General features: G+C 40.0%; 1 protein-coding gene across 1 annotated transcript; it reads left to right on the forward strand.

Moving 5' to 3' along the window:
- Positions 1-77: 77 nt before the first annotated feature.
- On the forward strand, positions 78-22,751 carry SLC26A4 (solute carrier family 26 member 4; the record flags this gene model as incomplete). The annotated part of the gene is made up of 20 exons (XM_084278930.1): positions 78-232; positions 474-613; positions 2,822-2,932; positions 4,468-4,658; positions 5,133-5,297; positions 7,839-7,991; positions 8,103-8,185; positions 9,147-9,294; positions 11,910-12,023; positions 12,752-12,829; positions 13,033-13,128; positions 14,384-14,490; positions 15,833-15,902; positions 16,232-16,324; positions 16,415-16,510; positions 18,235-18,465; positions 19,909-19,963; positions 20,229-20,374; positions 21,526-21,609; positions 22,728-22,751. The coding sequence occupies 20 exons, from the start codon at positions 78-80 to the stop codon at positions 22,749-22,751; spliced, it is 2,340 nt and encodes a 779-aa protein (XP_084135056.1).
- Positions 22,752-24,386: the final 1,635 nt, after the last annotated feature.

The raw sequence follows: 24,386 nt of genomic DNA on the forward strand, positions 1-24,386 counted from the left end.
GCCAGCGGCGCGGGCGGCGGGCCGCCAGGGGGTGCCGGCGCGGGCGCCGCTCTCTGCCCTCCGCCTCAGGCGGGGCAATGGCAGCGGGAGAGCGAGCGGAGGAGCCGCTGGCGGAGCTCAGCCACTACGTGGTGGCGCGGCCCATCTACAGCGAGGCGGGCTTCCAGGAGGAGAACGAGCGGCGACCGCCGCTGCCGCCCACGCTCCGCGAGCGGGCGCAGGTGGCCTGCAGGTGGGTGGCGGCGCCCGGGAGGGCTCCGTCAGGCGCTGACCCGCGGGAGAGCGGGGAGGGGAGGCGGCGGGTGCCGGGAGACAGCACTTCTGGCCACAATGCGTGCCCTTGGCTGGGAGACAGGTCCCTGTCAATCTCTGCCTCTCAAAACGTGCATTGCCCCAGCTTTCTGTCAGCTTGGGGTAAGGGCTGCTTGGGGGTGCAGCCCCATGGGGTATGTTTCTCACGTGCGCTTTCACAGATGCTCAAGGAAAAGGGCCTTTCAGATCGCCAAGACCTTTCTGCCCATCCTGGAGTGGCTGCCCAACTACCGAGTGAAAGAGTGGCTGCTCAGCGATGTCATCTCGGGGGTCAGCACCGGCCTCGTCGCCACCTTGCAAGGTAAAGCCGGGCACACCAGCCCTCCGTCCCCGGGGACGCTGCTGTAAGGGCGCTGCTGGGCTCAGGGCTGTGATGCAGATGGAATTACAAATCTGAGACTTGTTATTTAATACTAGATATTAGGTATTGTTTTGCAGTAAATAATTGATGGGTTTAATTTGTTCCTTTTTTTTTTTTCTCTGCTCGGCTGGAAGATTTAAGTTTCCTTTGATGTGTGATCAAGATGTATTTAACTTTTTTCCCCTGAGCCTTTTTCTTAAAGAGCATCATTTTGATATTCACAATTTTAATTACGTTGTGAAAAATCACATAGGTCATTTGGGTTTATTTCTCTTTCTTGGTTATCTGAGCCTGTAGCTCTTTTGCAGCTGCCTAAAAAAATCTAGTTATTGCCCCAGAATAATGCAACCTTGATATCTACTCTCCTTTAAAATTTGGCCCATGAGACTGTTCAGTTATCCACATAAAACAAACCTCAAGGAGCTGGTGGCATATTAACATTAAACATTTTATGAACTTGATGGATAGTTACAGTACCTGACTTGCAGTTAAGTTTTCCTTATTCCATGTATTAGGGAAGCATTCGGTAGATGAGCAAATAGAAAAGGAGCAGAAATTAATTAATTAAGGAATACTTAAAGGGCAGAACCATTCTTCTGCCTGAGGCAGCTGATCAGGTCCACTTTTAAAGGTGTAACCCTGACACAATCCAGCACATTCATTTCTTTCATCTCACTAGTGCTCTTACACTATTCTCAGTCTTTGAGGGCCAGGGGAGCTTAAGGTAGCTGTGTCAACCCCACGTTTTCCCTCAAAGGAATTTAAGCGTTTGCACAGGGGGCAAAGAGTCCCACTGGGAATAAGAAAAGCCGTTTGCACGTTCCCAGTTAGCCACGAGTATTCCCTCCTGTCTGTCCCCTTGGAGCACGCCAAGAGGGCAGCGGCTGGCAGAAAGGAAGTGTCACAAACTGCTGCCCCGGGCAGAGGGCGGCCTGAAGAATAACAAAGGGGTTTGTCCACAGTCCCACAGAGAATCTGTGTCAGAGCTGGAAGATCTCTGCTGAAGGTGGTGCTGCCGCCACAGGGCTCCCCTGCCTTTTTAAAATCAACTGGGATAGGTAGACTTTTCATACGACTTACAACAAATGCTATGCTCGTGCTGTAACCCCCACATTTGTATTTTTTACAGTAGAACCTTCTTTTCTCACAGTTAGATTGCACTTGGATTGCACTTGTAAAACTGGTTTCTGACGTACAGTGTTTGGTCTCTTTCCTCACTATGTTTTTAAAAAAAAAAAACAAACCCAAATAACTGTAAATACAAATCTAGCTGTAATTTTTAAAAAGAAAAAAAACCCCAAAAACCTCCAAACAAACAAAAACATACCCCAGAAAAGAACAAACCCAAACTCTGGAATTCTAAATCATGTGATACAGGGAAAACTGGCCAAAATGGTTGCCAAAAAAGAGGCTTCTGTGATCTGTAAGTGCCTGAAGTCCCTCACTCCCAGCAACTGTGCATGTTGCATGCAGCCCTCCCCCTGGTCAGACTTCAATGGCTTTGAGCTCTGACAGGTTTTTGTGATATCCTTGAAGGCGAATAGCACACTCTGCAGTGGGAGCTAACCAGGCTCTGAAAGCAAATTTTCTTTCTCTTTTTGGTTCTCTTGGGTTTTTTAGATTTGATTGCTTGCACTGGTATAAAAAGGAAGATGATGATAAGGATCAAAACTCTCAAATCTGTATGATTTACTTATGGTATTTACGTTCATAAACCTAAAAAAAAAGTGGCTTGATTTTCAGAAGGGCAGAGGCATATTTGTAGTGCAGTAATTCAGGATCTGTGCTTGAAATTTCTGTCTGTAAATGGAACACTTCACCTATCCCTCTTTTCTTCAAGGGGCAGACCATTTGCTCTTGCAATGATATTCCCCCACTTAGACTTCACATCTGAGCTTATGTTTTATGCTCTCTATAGCAAATATAGGAACACCTTCCAGTACTTACTCACTCAACCAGAAGTGTGGGATATACAATTATTTACAGTCATTCATGCTCACATACGTGGTTGCAACTGATATACAGACCAAACACATTCTAAATTGTATCTAGACAAAAGGAGTAAATCTTTCTGAAAGTCTGTTCTAGACAAGATAGTAGCTTGTTGAGGGATTTTAAACCTGACATTTTAATGGTCTATCATTTCAGGTTTGGCATATGCTTTGCTGGTTGCAGTTCCTGTTGGATATGGTCTCTATTCTGCCTTTTTTCCCATCCTGACATACTTTTTCCTGGGAACATCAAGGCACATCTCAGTTGGTAACTGCAGTGTTCAAGTTACAGTGAATGATCTCTAACAAAATGTTAATCCTTACTGCCATCATCTGTATTTCATACAAGATAACTACTTTCTGAACCAAATTGGTCTTGCTGAATATTAATATTGGTGGGTTTGGGGGACTTAGGGCTTACTTCTTCTCTCTCTGGGCATTTGTGCATAATAACTAGCTATAGTTGTGCCCACACATGCTTTTTGCTTGCATTTATGCTGAAGTTTAAATCTTGTCTTTGGCTATAATCGGTACAAGAAATTACAAGATCAAGGCCTCACTGGGCAGCATGAACAGATGTTTTGCCTGTTGGCTAAAGCTTGAGATGGCTAAAACAGAGCTCTTAGTCTTCTCTACAAGCCTTCCTCACTGCATCCTTTTTTCATCACTGTGGACAATATTCTTGCCTGTCGTGGAGACCCAGAACCTGTGTGTCCACTCCAGCCTCACTCTAGGTCCTCACATCAAGACTATGGATAAACCTTGTTGATTCTTTCTGAACTCTTTCTTTAAAACATGAGGTTTATTTCCTGTCTGTTCTCACATTTAAAATTCACGTTACAGCTCAATCACTGAAGTTTCTTGATTCTAACAAAGTACAGTCCTTCCTTGTTCATAGCTACTAAAAAGAGATTGTTTTCCCCTCCCAAAGCTTTGGCATATTATGCTTTTTCACCAACTTTCTTCTCTGCTGCATCTAATAGTTCTGTATGTTCCCTCCACTTTGTTAGACTCTTCCCACCCTACCTAGCAGCTCACATTTGCTATTCAGGTCTGAGCTGTCACCACTACTTATGCTACTTCCTACATTATCAAGTGCTCCTTTTTATGCTTTCTCCAGTACTCCTAATCATGAAGTGTCCTCTAAAGGGTCTGCAAAATTAACTCATCCTTCAAGACACTTTGTCTCATTTTCTTCTTCTGCCTAATTTTAGTAACTAACCGGAACAAAGGTGATTTAGATTTGTGTGCTGCTGACACAATGATCACTTACTCTCTCTGTAACTTCCTCAAAGTATAGTTTCAGTCATCTTTAGCCACTCTAATACCACACTACTGCCAAAAGGTGTGGTCCTACCCCTTGGTGTCTATTCCTGCCACCACCATAGTGTTGGGATTCCTGACCAGGTAGCTCTGTGGCAGTCTCAATCAGCTGAAAAAGAACTGTGACACCAAAAAAAAAAAAAAAAAAAAGGAAGAATAAGTTGTTTTTGACTGGATCAGTGATCTGTTTTACAAGGGACATGGTTGGAACATGTTGCCCCTTTTTGCCCTGGCACAGCCCTAAATTGACTTAAGCAAAGCATGAAACAGCACCTGTATGTACTCTGTAAGTTATTAAGGAAGGAATTGTATCTTTGTGTCATGTTTGCAGTGCCTGTGACTCCTGGCCCACTGATACTATTAATGTAACCCAGTTAAAATATTGAAGGGCTTTTCTGATTGAGAGTTTTGTTGCCTGATCTGATAACTGCTTCTTTTTGATGTGTATTAAACTTTAGTGTGTTCTGTTTGTCATTACAGGTCCATTCCCAGTAGTCAGTTTGATGGTGGGATCTGTTGTGTTGAGCATGGCCCCTGATGATAATTTTCTCATAGATGCCAGTAATGCTACAGGGACTAATGGTACTGGGACCCTGATAGACACTCACTCCAGAGATGCACAGAGAGTGCTGATTGCTAGTACTCTCACATTTCTGGTTGGAATTTTACAGGTAAGATAGTTGGCTGGAAGACACAAGGTTGATATTGCTTTGATTTTAATGGGAAAATATATGGCATGGAAATACCTACAAGGGCAATAAGACTTTTTCCTGTAGTAATCCACAATATTGAAGGAAAATTACCTCAAACTCCAAAGAGCTTTTGAGGGTTTATTTTTCTTATCCTGGGCAGAGTCTATGGCACAATGACTGGAAGTGCTGACAACAAAATAGCCCTGTGATTGCAGGCCAAGAGACCTGCATGGAACTAAGTGCTAAGGGTGCATGTCCTGGAGCATCCTTTCACACATTTCCTTTTTATTTCCTGGAATGGCATGATATTAAGCTACACTAGGCTGCAATGGGGGAAGGTAGTCCTAAGACTTTGTACCAACAAAGAGGGAAAAACCACCAAAGAATAAGAAATCATTGAATAAAAGTGCATATTGTTGTTTAGCAAGCTGGTATTCTTCATGATTTTTCCAGGTAATATTTGGAGTCCTTCAGATTGGTTTCATTGTGAGGTACCTTGCAGATCCACTAGTTCGAGGATTCACAACTGCAGCTGCTTTTCAAGTGCTTGTGTCACAATTGAAAATAGTCCTAAATGTTTCAACTAAAAACTATAACGGTGTCCTTTCCATAATATATGTAAGTATGCCCTTCTAATCTGGTTTGGGATTTATGATGGAATTTTAATATAATTTTTTACCTTCTGCTTCAGTTTGGTACAGGAATGGTTCATATATATGGTGGTAAGTATAGGGCATCTGTGTAGTTCTCACTCTCATGAAGTTCTGAAGCTAGTAGCTGCTCTCGGGCTTCCACAGACAGAAAGTCTAATTGCCACCTTGAAGTCTCTTTTCAGGAAGAACAGTTTTTCACATATTTTAAATGTAACTATCTGGCAAAACAGTTCTCTAGTTTGTCACTTCTAGAGACTACTTTCTGTCCCACCCCTTTCTTTCTGTCTTATTGTGAAGGACATTTCCACATTTCTTAAACCTCCTAGGTCATCTCCCAGTGCTGATGGTTTCCAAACCTCTTTTAAACCAGCATTTGTTTTGGAATTGTTCTCCATTCCACACTGTAATCTGTACTTGTGGGTACCTAGAGAAGGGTCTCGATTCCCACCCTGCGGCCAGGTACCTCCTGGTTAGCTAAGGTGAGGCTAAATGTTGCTGTCCCAATTCCATTTGTTGATCTTAGAGAAAATGATCGAATGGAGAAATGTCTTGGCTGGATAACAGAAACAGTGAATTCCTAGAGATCTCACATTACAGAATAGTCTCCTTCCTCAGGAAAATTGTCAAGAATTTTGTCACTGACTTCAGCATGCAATTACTCAGGTTCATAGTATTTTAGATCTTCCATAGCACTTCACATCAGAACAACAGACTTCTAAAAGAGGCTGTCATAGACAACAGCAACAAAAAGGTATTTATGGATTTTACATGCCCGTTCAGGGAACCAGACTAGCAAAAATACATAAGACATCTTGATTGGCAAAAATAGGATGAATGTAACTACAAACAGCAAGGTAAAATTTAGAAAAAACTCCAGTGGGCTGCTTGAAAAAAACCTGCAAAGCCAAAGCATTATATTATGCGCCTCTTCAGAATTTAGGAAAATCTTTTTGCTTAGAGCACAGAAGATTAGATGAGACAAATTATTATCTAATAGAGCTTAGAGTAGACCTGGAAGGTCATTTATCCAGCACCTTTTTCTATCTCTATCTTTTGTATTTATTGGAGGTGGTATATTTAGTAGAAAGTATTGTTGAAATGGAATGAAATGGTTCTTCCAGCTCCTGCAAGCCCGAGTGGAACGCTGACATTTTAGGTTAAAGCTCAGAGCTTCTGTGGTCTTGCAGGTGAGCCAAGTCAATGTGTTTGCAGATGTGAATAAAGCAAAGACATTGTGATTTTTGGTCTGCTCAACCAGCGACTCACTGTGTCAGCTTCAGCAAGTTTTGGACTTGGCTCAGAAGTGGTGTTTAACAAACTGCAACACTAAGCATCCAACATCAGCAGAATCCACAACCCAAAGTTAAGAAGCTTCTGTTCCCCGGTGAAGTGCAAGAGACAGTGTGTAAGAACTGAGATCCATAGTAATCCATACAATGGCCAAGAAATGGCTTCAGTCACCTGAAGAAAGGCATCTGATCCAGTGTTTCAGGAACGTGCACTTCTTTAGTTTAGGAAACATAGCAGGTATTTTAATTCAAAATGAGAGTCTTTTTGGACTGGTAGTAGTGGTACTGCTGCAGCAACCTTTCCATTGCCTTTAACCTGACAGCTCAGTATTTGGGGAACTAACCAGGAGAAGTCTGTTTCTAACCTTTTTTCTACCAGACTGTTCTGATAAAGCTGTTTCCCTATGCATGGAATAATTACATTTTCTTGGAGGCAGGGGGCAAGTGAGAATTACCCTGATGCCTAGGAGTAGGATGCAAGAGTTTTTGTAGCTTTTCTATAATCAGCCCTTCATGTTTTCTCTGTACACTTGTTTGCAATAAACAGTAGGACCAAGCAAGGGCATAGCAAGGGTGAAAAATGGAGCTGCCTCTCAGCCCAGTCATGAGTGTCCTCCAGCCTGGGCCTGGACTCTGCTGGGAGGGTTAATATGCAGTAAGGTAAAGTGATTGTGCTTTACTCAAGCTTAGGATTCTCCATGGCCTGGCAGGACCCATGGGTTCATACTGATCCTCTGGATGTCAACAGTGGAAATAGGAGATGGGATCCACAGACCATATGTACTGGGCACATAGAGAACTGGAGTTTTGCCCATGGGTCTGCCAGCTGTCTTTTTAATAGTAAAATAAGGGTCTGTCTTGGTATTTGGACAAAGTGAAGAAGCTGCAGATCTTCCCTTGCTCCAAGAACAGGTGGAGGTAAAACACATGTAGAGGTTTAACTCTTCTTACTCAGTATTAATTTCCTAAAAATCAGGAACCCGAAGCCCCCTGTGTGGACAACTTTTGCAGTTATGGGGTTTTTTCCATTAAATTAACTTTTAATCTATTCACTGATTCTGTAGCACCTTGACAGTATGCTATCCTCAGGCTCCTCCAGGCCAGAATAAAGAACTCGGTCTCTTCCAGAACCGCATGCATCTGGATCATCTCCTGAGTGTTTTCACATCCTTCAAGTGGACATGGGCATGTTTTATGTTGTCATTTTTGTTTTTCAGACTCTTATTGAGACATTTGAAAAAATTGGTACCACCAACATTGCAGATCTTATTGCTGGACTCCTCACCATTTTTGTCTGCATGGTAGTTAAAGAAATAAACGATCGGTTCAAACACAAGATACCTATACCTATACCAATAGAAGTTATTGTGGTAAGCAAAGGAGCATAACAAAAACTGATACCAGATAAAATGTATGGGGCTAGCTACAGGAAGACAAGAACCCTTTCTAATTATTAAAACTGTTGTTTTATTTTATTACAGACAATAGTAGCCACTGGCATTTCATATGCTGCTGACTTGGAAAAAAAATACAATGCAGGCATTGTTAAGAGCATTCCAAGAGGGTGAGTGCTTTTGTTTTCTGGGAAATAGGTAGCATGTAATTGGCTAAAAATGTCTTACAGTGGTAAGAGAAAAGACACAAAAGAGATATTGAGAGCTATAACCTGAGTTTAGAACTCAGAGCTGGAAATTTCCTGAGTTGTACTTCTGGCTCTGTCAATTATGCCACCTAAATATGTTGCCAACTTTCCTTCATCTGTGAAATGGGCTTAGGAACATCTGTCTGATTCATGAAGTTCATCTGAGAATTAATTGCTTCATGATCATGAAGTTAATATATGTCTATGGACATAAAAAAAAAAAGTCTTTTTAATAATGAAATCCTGCATAGATTTAATTTCTGTAGACTGGAGTTACCCCACTGCAGCTCATATCCATGCCATTACTGTTCCATTACTATTATCCCAATCAATCTTGTTGCTTCCATAGTCACAGAGGCAAAGACATTCGGGATTGCACTGGTAGAGACTTTCACTTGAAAGATTCAGAGCACTTCACAGTAGTAACCTTCACATTCCATTTGGTATTCAGGGCTTGATTAATTAAAATTTGTGGAAACACAGTAGGGGATAAAATGTTTTTGAGATCCTCTGAAGAAATATGTTAACAATAGTAGGAAGTGCCATTAACATATTTATGTAATTCATCATACTATTCAATACATCCTTTATTCAATGCTTCAAAAAATGTACTTTTTCACTTTGCTATCATAAGGCCAAATCTCAGTCATGCTGAGAACAATGGGAGCTTTGTTGCTGACTAATAGCATCAGGATTTGGGCTATGGTGAGCTAGATAAGCGTGTTCTGTATGTCAATGGGCTGTTTCCACCTTTTATTAACTTGAAACATTATACTTCATATTATACGCAACCTGTATGCCTCCACTCCAAACTCCTTGACAATTCGAGTAAGAACAGAATTTGATCAAAGTTGGTAACACTAATATATTTTCTAAATGCTAGATTTTTGCCTCCTGAACCTCCAGATGTCAGCCTGTTTTCCCAGATGATAGCAGCCTCCTTTTCCATTGCCATTGTTGCTTATGCTATTGCCGTATCCGTGGGGAAAGTATATGCAACCAAGTATGACTATACTATTGATGGAAACCAGGTATGTATAACCAAAATAGTTTGGAAACATAGTGAATATAAGTTGTGTTTTATCTTGGCTTACATAGCCAAATGAAAGAAACATCATTTGCAGACATTTTTCAGACTAAAGTTGAAGTCACAGAATCATAGAGGTTGGAAGGGACCTCGAGAGATCATCGGGTCCAATCCCCCTGCCAAAGCAGGGACAGGACGCACAGGTCGGCATCCAGACGGGGCTTGAATATCTCCAGAGATGGAGACTCCACAACCCCCCTGGGCAGCCTGTCCCAGGGCTCTGTCACCCTCACTGTGAAGAAGTTCTTCCACATATCGCTGCAGGACTTCCTGTGCTCCAAATAGTCTGACAGGAGAAATTCTTGAAACTATTGGGGGAAAAGAAATAGCTGAAATAGCCATATATTTGACAATTTTGCCACATAGACATAAGCCAGATGCTTTTCATACTAATTAATTCCTGCTGTATTGCTTTAGTGACTGCAGTGGCTCTGAAAGGGTAATTACAGCTAACCACTGGATAGGGGGATTTTCCGGTGATGTTGACATGGACAGCTTTAGCAACCTGCTTTCCATTTCTACTTGTAAGTCATATTCTGAGGTGTGTTGGTGGGGGAAGGGAGGCAATTTCCAGATAAGAAGCTGCTCCAGATCACTTTGTTTAGGCTTACTCTACATGCAGGATTTGTATCAGTTGAACCTTTCAGTTAAGGCATGATTTTATTCCTACAGAATAAATTACTGTACTTACAAGCATGACACCAGTTACATCAGTATAAATATACTTGTAACCATAGAGCTGAGTCCTGCAGCTTCACCACAGTACCTGCCTACAGCATATGAACATTCTTAAATAACTGTCTGCAGGAAGTGGCTGCATTGTGTTAACTATTTGTTTTTGAAGGCATGTAGCTAGAATGTTAAACTGACAAGTTGTTAGAGGATTCTTCCAGTTGTTCAGTGTCTTCACCAGGGGTTATGTGGTTTGCCCATGGGTGTGAGAGAAAATTGTCAGAAAGTCCTGCATCTATGCTAATTTTGAATTTTATCCTTTAAACATGTGAGAAAGCACATTCACTCCAATAAACAGATAAGCTGAGCACTTTGTTTAATGAGCCTTCTTTATTTTAGGGCTAATGGGTTACATAAAGTTCGATTTTGGAAGCACTGTCTTGCAGTAGGTAACAAGCTCATACTTCTGAACATTCCGGTCACTTTACAATACGCACAGCTAGTATCTGGTAACACTTCAATTTAAAGTAGCCTACAGCGAATTGACTTTCAGTTTAATAAATGTGAATGAATAATATTTATCCTGTTTATGCTGTTCTTTTATTGAATATGCTGTTTTACCAGCACTGATGTGCTATAAAGATACTAATTAAATATTGTAGTAGTAGAATTACTGTCTATAAAATTAAAGTGACTGCCTTTTGATACTATACCATGAATTTTACACGTAGCAAAGGTTAAATGCAGCCATGAATAATGCACCAATAGTCTACTTGAAATGGAGAAGTTAAAATAACATCATAAAGGGAGGATAATAAAATAATTTTGAAGGACAGGCCAATCTTATCCGCTAGCATTTATTTTGTCTTCATAAATTCATAGAGTATTAAAACTGAAGAACAGTAGGAATTACACATCCAATGTTTTCTTGCAGAGCACAGCTGATACACAGGACTAGACATGAATCATCTAGGTCTGTTCTGTTAAAGAATATGAGTTTAAAATCCTACTCTTGTAGTTGGAGCATAATGAAAAGCTTGCAGAAATTTTCATTTTGGAGAAAAGAAAGGAGAAAATCAAATTAAATCCTCAAATTGTATTTTTAAGAATTTGCAGTGAGTGAAAAGCTCTTGTGACTCTGTCAGCTTGGGGAAAACAATGTTTCTGTCAATTATATGGGGTTGCAGGCAGCTCCCAAATGCCTCATTTCCCAGCAGAAGAATGGCCTAGATCCCAGGATATAAAGCTCCCAGGGGCCTTGTCACTTGAGCAGAACAACCAGCATCAGTAGGTGCCAGCATCTGTGACCCTGGGGCAAATCTATGAGAACGCTGCCTGTGACTCAGCGTGAGTTCATTGGGATGTTTGGAGTGAAAACCTTTTGGCTCAACAAACTAGCAGTTTTCAGTGAAACTGTTTTATTGCGAAATTCCTGATTAGTTCTCCTAATAATATAATGCATTGTATTAATTAAAGGCTTGTCTAAACTCAGGCTATTGCACGGATTAAAATTATTTTTGCAGCTGATGATACTTGGGAGTTCAATTTATTTGAGTCCCCTTTGTTGATGCACTTATACCAATGTAATTGTTAGAAATGTTAGATTTGATAACATTGATGGAAATAAGCTTTAAATATCTTTATACAAAGATGAGTATATCCATGTTAGGGTGAGTACACCAACCTCATTGTACTGATCTCCAAATACAGGTAGTTACACTGGCACAAGAGGAATTTGTGTAAACATTTAAGTTACTACTAATCCATACTCTTCTCAACATTATCATGCTACTTACTTTATAAACTACTGTAGAAGCTACTGTCATTCTCCATTGCAAAAATGTCTTCAGGCATCTGCATTTACAGCATCACCCAATTATTTTTCAGGAGTTTATTGCCTTTGGCTTAAGCAACATTTTTTCTGGTGCCTTTTCTTGTTTTGTTGCAACTACTGCGCTTTCACGGACTGCAGTCCAAGAGAGCACTGGTGGAAAGACTCAGGTAATGACCATTTCTTACTAGTACTTTGCACAGATAAAATTAATCTTATATAGGGCACAGCTTTCACAATGGGATGGAAACAGGCCTACAATGATTGTGTTGCTGCCACACAGAAAGCCACAGGTATCTTAGCTAGCAGCTTGTGCTCTGGTGGTGAACCATTTTTGTATTTATGCCAGAAGAGGGCAATCGAGTTTTAGATGGAACGAGTTATACTAGGGGTCAGAAATCCTTCAAGCCTAATTCCCTAGAATTTCATTTCCAATTAAGGGACTGAGTTTCTCCCAGTAAGAGGGAGAAGATGCCTATCAGGTATTTTAAGCTCCCATTCATTGTCTGCCTGGGTGCATCTTCCTCGTGTTAAGGATGCTGCTCTGTTCTACAAAGCTACAGCTTTGCACTTTTTAACAGTGGAGAACTACAGCAGCCCCTTTTCCAGCTGACACACAGGCTCTGCTCCTTTCATCTGTCTATGCACCATAAGCGCACCAAGAGCCACTGCCTTGCTCACAGTTGTTTATACTACCTGCTTAATTGAATTCCCTCCATGTTAGCTGAAGTGTATAATGATTGCCCTTATATGCCTACACACAATGTCATTTTGGCAGTTCTCCTTGTTCCTAAAGAAATGTACTGTGCAACTACTTCTACATTTTTCTTTGTAATCCTAGGAAGATAAGATAGAGCCTTAATAAATCCATTTCCTATAAACACTCTGTTCTTCACAGGTTGCTGGTATCATCTCTGCTGGGATTGTTTTGATTTCCATCGTTGCCCTGGGGAAATTGCTAGAGCCCTTACAAAAGGTACATACTTGTCCTCTGCAGTGCACCCACCAGCACCAATCAGATCCAAATGCTCTACTTTTATGGTCAGGATTAATAGCTCTATTTAAACTATGGTGACTGATACCAGATAAGGCTCTGGTTTATAGTGTATAATGTTGAGCACTATCTTAATATGCATCTTTGCTTCTGAATAACACTTTCTTCATAATTTTTCCTCACAGTCTGTGTTGGCAGCTGTAGTCATAGCTAACTTGAAAGGGATGTTCATGCAAATCTTTGATGTTCCCCGTCTGTGGAGACAGAATAAAATAGATGCTGTAAGTAACCCATTTTTTTCTTTTCTTCCAAATCTTTCTGTCTGGCTTTCTTTTTTCCTTTTAATGCCATCCAAGTTTCTCTTAACTGCCACATAAACATAAGTTTGTGATGTTCACATCAGAAAACTTTTATGCACATTCTCAGAATGCAAGTGCCATGAGGTCAGTTAAAAATTCTCTAGTTTAGAATTTTACATACTATTCTGCTTGTTTTCTTTATTCCCTATACCCCACAGTAAGGGTGCCAGCCACAGTTTAAATGGGTCAGAAAAGCTGACCATATGGTCATAATTCATGTACATGTATCAAAATTGCTATGACAGAGCATCTCATTTCCTGGATACTCTCAGGTAGTCTTTAGAATGTGTTTTCTTCTTGTAGCCAGACTAATCTGAGCTACAGTGGGAATTGGTTTGGCACATTAAGGAACTGCTATGACCACATCTCAGGGTATTTGCTCACATCTCCCACTATGTTTTCTGTGGAATAGACTTGCAGTGTGTCTGTCAGGGCAGAAAAAGATTGCACAGAAAGTATTTTCTCCTTGCAGTCCTTACTATGCATAGATTTTACAGAGTGTGTCTACCTGCCTTAGGTAGATCTGAAACTTTTTAGTCAACTGTTTACTAGATCTCTTTATAGGCAAAATATCCCACTGACTTCAGTGAGAAGTGTGGGCACTCAGCTTTTTGTATGATTTGGTCCACTGGGTGTTCTGCCTGGGCAGTGACGTAGAGAGGAACTGAGATGACCACTTCAACTGTTCTGCCTGAGTACTCAGTGGAGCCTTTAGAGAGTTCCATCAACCTGCTAATATGAACTGCCTCTCTGGAACAGTTCTGATTCTTAGATATTACTAAAGAGCCCCCTTCCCTCTCTGTACGTCTGCAGGTAGGGCATCTTGCAGTATTTTACAACTTGGGAAAATAAGTTCTATCCATTTGCTAAAGCAATATTAACAAAGACTGCTACCGTCAGAAAGAAGAAAATGCAGTGGTTAACTGCATCCTCTCTGATTTCACCAAAGTAACTGGATCCTTGAAAAATATTCTTATGTGAAAAAATCTTATTTCCTAAAAAGCTAACTATGCCTAGTTAGATAGTGGTTGATAGAAGAAGACTTCTGTGTGGAAGTCAGCTAATTGTAAAATTAAATTCTTCTGCTACTCATATTGTCTGACCTAGTGATTCTGTAGCATGACCAGGAGTTATATGTTATAATTAAGAGAACTTACATTTGTTATTTCCTCTCTAGATGATCTGGGTTTTTACATGTGTAGCATCCATCATTCTGGGACTTGATTTGGGATTACTTGCTGGCCTTTTGTTTGGATTGCTGACAGTTGTCCTGAGAGTTCAGTTGTAAGTAACGCAGGATCAGAAATAATTGTTAGTGTCATGCTATGGAAAGGGACCATATGCTGAAGAGCAAGAGGATTTATCACAGAAAATCTGCCTTGGTTTACAAATTTTTTAAATGGAAAAAATCTGGTTTTCAGAACAAAACACTGTTTGTGTGCTATTGTTTAATTACACCGATAAAAGAGAAGCTTCATTATTTTATCAGTACTTATTGCATATCATGTTGGGTACTCTGGTGGTACTTAGTCATATGTTATTTATGCACCCACATAGCTGAATTCTGGGAGGGACAGGCACATTCCAGATCAAATAGGAAAAGATGTGTGAATGGCTTCAGTAGTTAACTGAACATTGTAGTAACTCTCAGCATGTAATATTACTGCAGTATGTTGCATATGCCAATAATCTTTTCACTTACCACTTATACAAGGCTAAGTTTATACCTCTGAAAGAAAAGGAAGAGAAAGCCTGAGAATAAGACAAAAATTTTATGCTTGAGGCTGATTTGTTGCTGCTCAGAGAACATATGGTAGTAAAATGGTGAGAAAAGGTGGCATTGCAGAATCTCCTTTGGCCATCTTGTTACTTTTCATTCATTTTTTCTCTGAAAATACAGCATAACTCCTTTCCTTCAGCCTGGAGTCCAGAGAGTATAGTTACCAGCAATACCAAAGGATAGTTGCACTATCAGCAAATACACAAGAATAAAGCCTTGCAAAACTAACAGAGTGGAAGATTATAAAAAATGGAAATTGAAGAGCCTCAAAAACATTCCCAAATTCAGCATAGACTTTTGAAATCAAAACATGAAAGGGAGGGGAGGCTTTACAAACTTCAAACCAATTTACTTCAACTGTTACAAATATATCAGAGACTGCAAGATATATTGGTTTTGTTATTGGCTGAAATAGAAATTAAAAGGGTTGGACAAAAAGTTTTAAGTAATGTTTACATTTTCAATTTATTGTTTTGCTTGATTTGATGCAAAAAAAATGTTCAATTTCTTTTGAGTCAAAAACCAGTTTTTTCATTCAAACCAAACCAATCTACTTTTAAAACATTTTTCTGGTTTGGAAATAGTTATTCATTCAGCTCTACATATAAACAATGCAGCAAGTAGGCTGAGATCAAAGGACCTTGTCTTTAAAAGGGACCGCTCACTGCAAATTGGAAAAACCCTTGTACAGCAATACAAACCAAAGATACAATACTTTCCCAATGAAGTTATTAGTTTGGCAGAAGAGAGCAGACAACAACAGTTTGTATGCTGCAAGCCCTTCAGTTCTGTGAATGTCTACATATGACGTTTACCTTCACTGGCTATTCTTTTTTGTTCTGTTAGTCCTTCATGGGGTGGTTTTGGAAACATTCCTGGCACAGACATCTACAAGAAGGTTAAGGACTACAAAAATGTAAGTCATTGCTGGAGTTGTTTCCCTTCAGTCTACAAGCCAGTGTAAGACAAAGATATGCCTTGCATATTGTAGACAAATTGAATTTGGAAGTGGAGTGCTCAAAGATACCAATTTCCAGCATTAAATTCTTTGTCTTAATCCAGATGGTTTGTCTATATTGCATGCTGGGGCTGTAATCATCTGAAAACTGAGTCACCTCAATTATCAGCAAAGATACGCCAATTTTTGTGAATAAGATACATAGTTAAACTGTTTAAACAGTTAAACTGCTTCTTATTAGCCAAAATATGGTTGCTGCTGATTAATCTTATATTCTTTGGCAACAGGCTGTAGAACCAGAAGGTGTGAAGATTCTGAAGTTTGCAAGTCCAATTTTTTATGCTAACATTGATGGACTGAAAACCAGCCTCAAATCCACAGTAGGTGATACGTGATGGGTTTGGATGCTTCTTAACTGTCTTGGAGATTTCCTCACATAAAATCAAATCATTTTGATCCTTTCTCTGTAGGTGGGATTTGATGCAGTCAAGGTATATAACAAGAGACTCAAAGCACTGAGGAAGATACAAAAGCTCATCAAGAAGGGGAAATTAAAAGCTACTAAGGTAAGACAATTTTTTTTCCTTTATATTCTTTCTCAAAGGGTTACTGTTGGAGCCTGTTTCTTTACCCTTAATTATTACTTCCTCTGTCCTCATCTTAAAATAAAGATGGAAAAGTGTGACTCATTACTTTAAGTCTGGGAGCTGCAGGAGACTTAGCAGAGCAATATACCTCTTGCTAAAGACCCCACAGATTCAGGCAGCTGTGACAGGAATAGTGTTAAGAGGAGTGGAAGCAAGAGATTCTCTGATCTTATCTCTACCCCTCATCACCTCAGATTATTCTGTGCAGTAAAAGCGCTGGCTCTTTCATGTGTGCACACTCCTGTTACCCAGCTTCCTTAGCACAGGTGAGCTGTATCAGTTGCTTGGTAGGCATAGCTTTCCACATCCTCTTTAAAGAAAACAGCATATGTATTTCAATAACTAAACACTCACAGGAGTGGACAAGTACAGGGAACCTGCTCGATCTCGAGAGCTGGAAGTTAGAAAGGGATTTTCTGTTCTCATTGCTCTTAGTGCAGGATGCAGTATTTCCTGTATATATTACAATTAATATAGTTAAATGCAGATAAATGCTCAACTGAACATGTGACATTCTAGCTATTGATGTAGTCATTTTAGCATGTTACCATATAAAATAAATCTAATTCAAAGTCGAAAATTTAATTATCTCCTAGAAATAAAGTTATTGAGGGAGGGAGTAGCTCTGAGGTATTTATTTTTCTGGATAGTGGCCTTTTTGCAGGAAGATGTTCTTTTAACAAAGAAAAAAGAGGAAAGGAAATACACTACACAGAGAAGGAGGTAATTGTCTGCTCTTTTTGTTTTTCTTTAAATTCTTGGATGCAGTATTGTCACCTGACACTGAGGGGACACACAGGTTCTTTTAGGGATCCTTGGCAGAACGATGATGGCACTGAATTTAGTTACAATTAAAGCTTTATTTTTGTTAACAGGGTTTTTTGATTAGTATAGCACAGAATTTATTGTTACAATGGCACAAGATTTCTATGAACAAAATCAATATAGCATAACTAGCATAATACAGAATTTAGAACACAATTTATAGTTTCTAATCACTTTGGTCAGACCTTAGTACATAATTTGATGTTTCAATATAAAAATCATAATCTAGACTCAAAAATCACGTAAAAGAAGATACCCAGTCCTCAGAGAAAGGTGATGATGGTGGAAGTGTTGCTGGCCACCGGGGAGTCATGGGACTCACTGTCTAGCAGCAGCTCTGGTCCAAATTCCTCACTTGGCATTTGTAACTGCTTGATTTTGTGTACAGTTCTCTGTGCACTGTTATGCTTCCCAGTTCTGTGACGGGGACATCAACACCTGGCTGGCCAGCTGCCTGGGACCTTCAGGGCCAGCAAGGAAGAGAGTTATCAGCCTGGCCCCCAGGGATCTTGAGGCTGATAGGGAGGGGAAGAAGAAATCTGATTTGTCTACTTGGTTCACAGGACCTCCAAGGCTTGAGAATGAGGGAAAGGGAACATATATGTGACCTGCTTGGTCACAGAGAATGGCTGCCTGCCTTATAAAATGCCATTAGTTATGCTAGCCACGTTACTAGGGGTCTGGAGCAGGGAGTACCAGTCACAACTACCAGTCTCATTCATTCCTGAAACAAAAGTTATTGCAGGGAAGTTCTTCCTGTAACTCCAAAACTTTCTCCATGGTTAAATAATATATTCCATATACTATCTGCACATTAGAATGGCATCATCAGTGAACCTGGTGTTAACAATGAAGCTTTTGAGACTGATGATGAACCTGAAGACAATGAAGATCTCCAAGTTCCCACTAAAGAAGTAGAGATCCAGGTGGACTGGAATTCAGAACTCCCAATCAAAGTCAACATCCCTAAGGTGCCCATCCACAGTCTCATTCTTGATTTTGGAGCAGTAACCTTCTTGGATATTGTAGCTGTGAGATCAATAAAAACGGTAAGGGTGCTTTTTTCTGGTGTTCCACGAAAATGAAACATGCCAGTAGTATGTAAATGAAGAGCTGTTAGCTGAAGTTAATGTCTGAGTTTTTAAAAGTCTATTGCTGAAAAATACTTTCAAAACTTACACAGCAAGAGGTAGGATATTGGTCTGGGCATATTTTAGGGGGAAAAATGCATTAAAATTACAATATGAAAGTTACTTATTGAATAAGTTGGAAAATGTAGTCCCCTTGTATGCTTATGTTATGAAATATTTTAGCTATACATTTTCTTTCCACATGCCTCCTACTTTAATCTGGGCACAGGATGATGCTCACTCAACACAGAGGTAGTAAAAATTTCATTTTACCATCACTTTTCACCCTTTAGCCACAACATTTATTCATTTAATATTATCTAAACTATGAAGGCAGGAAGGATGATGCATCTTTATAGGTTTTTCTGTAGCTAATATCAGTGTGCTTCATCAACATTCATTAATTCTTCTTCAAACATCACAGTACATAATAAGGAGTCAATATTCCTAGTTTAGGGAGAGGGGAATGAGGTGAAGAGATTAAGGCCATGTATTACCATTGTTTTTTTGCTTCCCAGTTATAAGTGTGTAGGACCAGATTGTTCAGTCTTTAGTTCTTTATGATACTTTGTAGGTTGAGATTGCTGCTTTCATTGACTTCATTTTGCAGCTGGGACTGCTTAGCCTAACTATAAACCAGAACTTAGATTACCAAGACTCTATCTTACCAGTGAGGAGAAGGGGATAGAATTATCAATCACCTCTGAAAATACTATTATAAGAGACTGCTCTCACCAGGGAGTCAGGGCAGAATCCAGTCTCCCACCTTTTAACTAACTGACACAGAAGAGTGCTTGTGCCTTGCTCCAGCCTGCTGCCTGGTTTTGATTCAGTTTTGGCTTCTAAGACAAAAGAAATATGGGGCCCGCAGACATAAGTCTTTCCATATGCAGCTTCTTCCTGCAAGAACAGAGCCATCTGGAACACTGCATGAGAGAAAAATCTGTATAAAAAGTTTCTGCATGTGCCAATGAAGGATTGTATTATATCTCACATCCTTGGGGGAAATAAATCGTGCTCAGGCCCATGTGGTTCTCACTTGAAGAGACATGATTATTCATATTCTGAGAACAGAATGGGAACCTTAGTAGGCAGCAATGTGTGTATGTGTAAAATTAAAGTTCCACTTAAGCAACTGAAAATAGGCCACTTCAGCAACCAGGTACTTAACTACTGGATCTTTAAATATAGCAAAGTCTCTTATTTACGATGAGTAAGCACAAAATTTGGAATGAAGACACCCAGAACCAAATGAAATGTTGGTGTCTATACATTACTTACATAGACCTATATACCTGTATGTATTTTCTCCCTCCAGACTTTATTTATTTATGACCTTGTTGCAAATTTTTATTTTTTTAGATAATTAGAGAGTTTGAGAGAATTGATGTGAGAGTATACTTTGCTTCATATCAAGGTAAACATCCAAATGTTTATAATACATATAATAGACAAATAATGATGAGAAGGGATGTTTAGATGTGTCTGTGGGAGCATCTGTTCTAATAAAAATGTGAATTATCACACTAATATGGCGGGCTGTGGTGAGACAAAGCTGTGATTGATTGATTGATTGATCGATTGATTTGGCTGCACATTTTACTTCTGCTAGTTGCAGCCATGTATTTCTTTCTTAAATGACCTCAAATTCTATTAATCTGTTATGACTTTCTTTTATTCAGACAATCTTATATCTCAGCTGGAACGGAGTGCCTTCTTTGATGATACTGTCAGAAAAGACATATTCTTCTTGACCGTCCATGATGCTGTGCTCTACATAAGGAATCAAATGATGTACAGTGACAACCAGGACCCCATACTTGAGAAGGTAAGGATATCCATTTGTATGTTTCCTTTCCTTCTACCATTTAGCATTCCTTCTTGCAATTTCCATTGCAGCATGGCACATTCAAAAGCCAGACATAAAGCTGTACTACAAATAAAGAGTCTAGTAAATTAGATAGCTTCTGTAGTACATGAATATTTTGCTAGATCAAAGGAAGGGTCTGTCGACCCCGGGATCTTCTTAGTGAAGAGAAGACAAGAAACAGGACATATGGAGAACATTCATCCTAATACACATTTTCTAGTTTCTGACAACTGGCAGCTTAACAACTTCCTCAGCTGGAGGTTGCATTTGGACCATCGTATTTTATCGTCACAGATGGAGTTGTCTTTGATGTGTCTGTCATCCTCCTTTTGGAACCCCTTTACAAGTTTTAGCTTGACACTATCCCGTGGAGATGGGTTCTGTGATTTTAAATGTATTCTATGAAAAATATTTCCCATTTGTTTTAAGCCTGTTGGATTTCTGGATTGCCAGTTGCAACGAATAATCATTCCCTGCTCCTTTTCTCAACCCCATTAATAATTTCACATACCTCTGATCAAAGCTGAAGAGTCTCATTCTACCTAGTGTGAGTGTGCATGGAAGCTGTTCCACTCTGGTGTTGATTCCTACTGCCCTTCTCTGTCCATTTCCTACCTGTTTTCTGTGGTATTTCAGATAACCAGAACACTCTGTAGCATTTAAAGATGTGGGCCCACATTAGGAAAACGACCTTATAATGTTCTCCTGTCTTTCCACCACAATTCCTTCCCTAGCAATCATTATCACAGTATTATGAATAAATAGTAATTAAAATTAGTATTACTAATAACTAGGATAGGACCCTTATTTTTTGATCATTTTTGTGTACTGCTTTCTTACAGCAGAGATTATCATTTTGACACAGCTGTACAGCATTTAGAGACAGATTCTGCTTTGGTTACTTTCACTAGTCATATGAAGAGAGGGTGCACCAAAAGCTTTTCAACATTTGAGTTCCTCTCAGCTGAACTAAATCAACAGCTTTTTCAAGGAACAGTAAACAACAGACTCTTCTAAGTTGTGGGACTTATCTTAAGCTATTTCTGAGTAATAAATCAGTTTTAATGCTATGGACAACACATGACATCTCTTAATTTCTTTCTGCCAAGATTTCGCTCATGCAGGAGTCTAAAGAGCCCATAGAATTCACAGAAATGAGCCGGCCTGATGATGAGCTTGATGTTCAGGAAGAGGTATGCACTTCAGAACTGCATGTGTCTGTTACAGAATACTGATGGGTTTATTCCTTTGCATTGAGTCGTGCTGTGGGTGTATAGCAGAGGAACTGAGCCCTCAAGTTTCCTTCCTGCTCCATAAATACCCTCCCTGGGTACCTGAACATCAGTGCTTAGCAGAGGAAGTCAAGTTTTTCTTAAGGTGTAGTAGATTGTATGTCCACAAGCATCTCCTGATCTCTATTGCTTTAGGGCTACTTTTGCTTTATATGGGTTTATAAAATAGATCCAAACATGAGATAGATACCTAAAGGACTTGGTAAGGCTTGAAACACCTGAGTCCAAAATTATGGTCAACCTCCCCCCTTTATTCCTCCTTTTAAGGTCCCAGGAGGTAAGTAGATAAGAGGAGGTTGTGATGGGGTAGAGGTTCTCAGTGTCACCCTGCCCTGTAGTTTCTACCACAGCATAAAGTCACGTAGGAAAAGGCAAGGTCAGCTTGGAAGGCAGATTGGTTAGAGGAGAAACCAAGACCTTAAGCAAAAACCTCTCAAACTTCATCAGGGCTTGGTAAGTAGATTGTGATACTTGGTGCTCCTGATTCACCCCCTTCTTTTTCGATTGGTATGAATATTGCAAAAGACACCAATATTATTCTTTATCGCTAATATGGGCAGAATCACTTCCCACTCCCCTACACATCACAGGAATGAAGGATTGAAAAAGCCAGAAAGACACCATGATTCTGTAACAGAAATATTTGGAAATGTCAGGCCAAATGATTTCTATTCACAGAATTGCTTAGATATTTACATTACTGTCATTAAATAAGATGCCAGACACAAAATTATTGATCCAAGGTCAAAGAGTGTTCTGAGACGTTTCCGTCCTCCACTTCATAGCTACACTCTGAAGGTGAGAGCTAGTACCTTCAGATCAGCAGCTTCCTGACCGAGCTGTCTGATCCAGACACAAGTCCGAGGGCGGCTGCCTCAGAACAGTCATTTTCTTTCCCTGAGGCCAGGTTGAAGGCGGTAGATTTTAGCTAACGCATACACAAACAATTTTCAAAGTGGTGTGTACTCAGAACTAACCATGGCTTGTTTCTCTCCACCTTTTGAAAACCATTCCACCAGGCTATGCGCAGACTTGCCTCCTGAAGACAGACTGCTGGTACTGTCTTACCTGTGAACTCACCACAACATTTATGCACCGGTACTATACAAGCGTTTTCTGTAACGGAACCAATCTTTGCACTTGAAGAAAACCCTGATTGTCTGAATGATACAGATCTCTAGAAACCTCCAAATTTTAGCTAACATCATCCCAGAAGTATTTGGGACCTTGATTCAGCAAGCACTTTCCGATGCGATATATCGATTTAAAAAATCAGATGTATTCAGCTTTGGGACTAGTCAGGCAATGCACTGCTTTACCAGTGTGTGCAGGATGGACAGCTGCTTTGCAGTCTGCCCAGGGGAGCTGGAGGGACCCAAATCCTTGGCTGGCAGGCCCTTCATTCTGTATTTGCACAATGCCTAGCGAGAGGGCAGGGGTTCTAGCTGGCCGGGGCTTTGCGATTCCGGACGTTACTGTGGGCACAGTGCTGACAGGTCTTGCAAAGCGTATCGTGACCCTTTCTTTCCAAGCGATGCCTCCAGTTGCTGCTGTTGTCAAATAACTGAAACAGGTGACAAGAGCAAACAGTCACACAAAGAGAAAACCACACTGAACTACTATAAAACTTCAAATAGGATATTTTAATAGGAAAGATCCTTGGATATGGGTTCACTGGTTCTGTATTAATCCCATCGTAGCAAATCATGCACTACTATTAACAATCATCCCTAAAATTAAGTACACACAGAAGATTATTTTGGATAGGGTACATCTTTCATCAAGAGGCAGATCATGACATAAATTAGATCAACAAAAACCTTAGTCCCCAGGTACTTACTGGTATCTGTAGAACAGACTGCTACTGAGCACAAGGAAGAGAGTCAGAATGTGACCTAGTGTAGCAGTTTGGGTTGTTTTTTTTAAAAATTGAATATAGGAGTTTATTTAGTTTAATGAAGTTATATTTTTATATAGCCTATTTTTTCTTTTAATGTTCTACAACAATTGCTGCTGTTCTTTTCCACTTGACAGTCCATAATGCACAAGTGCAATAATTTACAAAAGACAAAGGATTTGACCTGCAAAACTCTAATCCTCACTTTAGGGACAAGTAAAATAAGACATGTAGGAAATCAATGCTCTGACTTTTCATTAATAAGAATGTGTTTTGATGGCAAACAGACTGTTACCTTTTCTTAGCACTGTATTATTTTTTTAAATGGGAAAAACCCATCTCTGCGTGGTGAAGGAACAGATAATAACAAAAGTGTAATTAATGTCGAGGTACAAAATCCCTGAAGTTTCACCATGTGGGCTAATAAGCTTCAGTTCACACAGTTGTCTCAGAGAAATCTGTCAGGTAAATTTGCCTGTATCGCACTGCACAGAGATTTTTGCTGCAAGTAATGTTAGCAGAAAACCTCAGGTGAAAAGCTAAGCACTAAATAAATAATCCTGGCCTGAGGACCTGAGTGAACTCCATGAGAATCAGTGAAGCCTGATTCAGTCAGTTGGACACAGAAGGTGCCAGAACCATGCTCACATCTTCATTCTCTAAGGCAAAAACTTCAGTGATGTTTCTCATTTCGAATACAAACTGTCCTCATTCTCTCCCCATCCACTCACCAGCCTAACACAGGAGTGTGGCACTTCCACCCCCATTTTACTGACAGAAC

This window comes from Gallinula chloropus (assembly GCF_964237585.1).
Source record: "Gallinula chloropus genome assembly, chromosome: 1".
Taxonomy (NCBI): Eukaryota; Metazoa; Chordata; class Aves; order Gruiformes; family Rallidae; genus Gallinula; species Gallinula chloropus.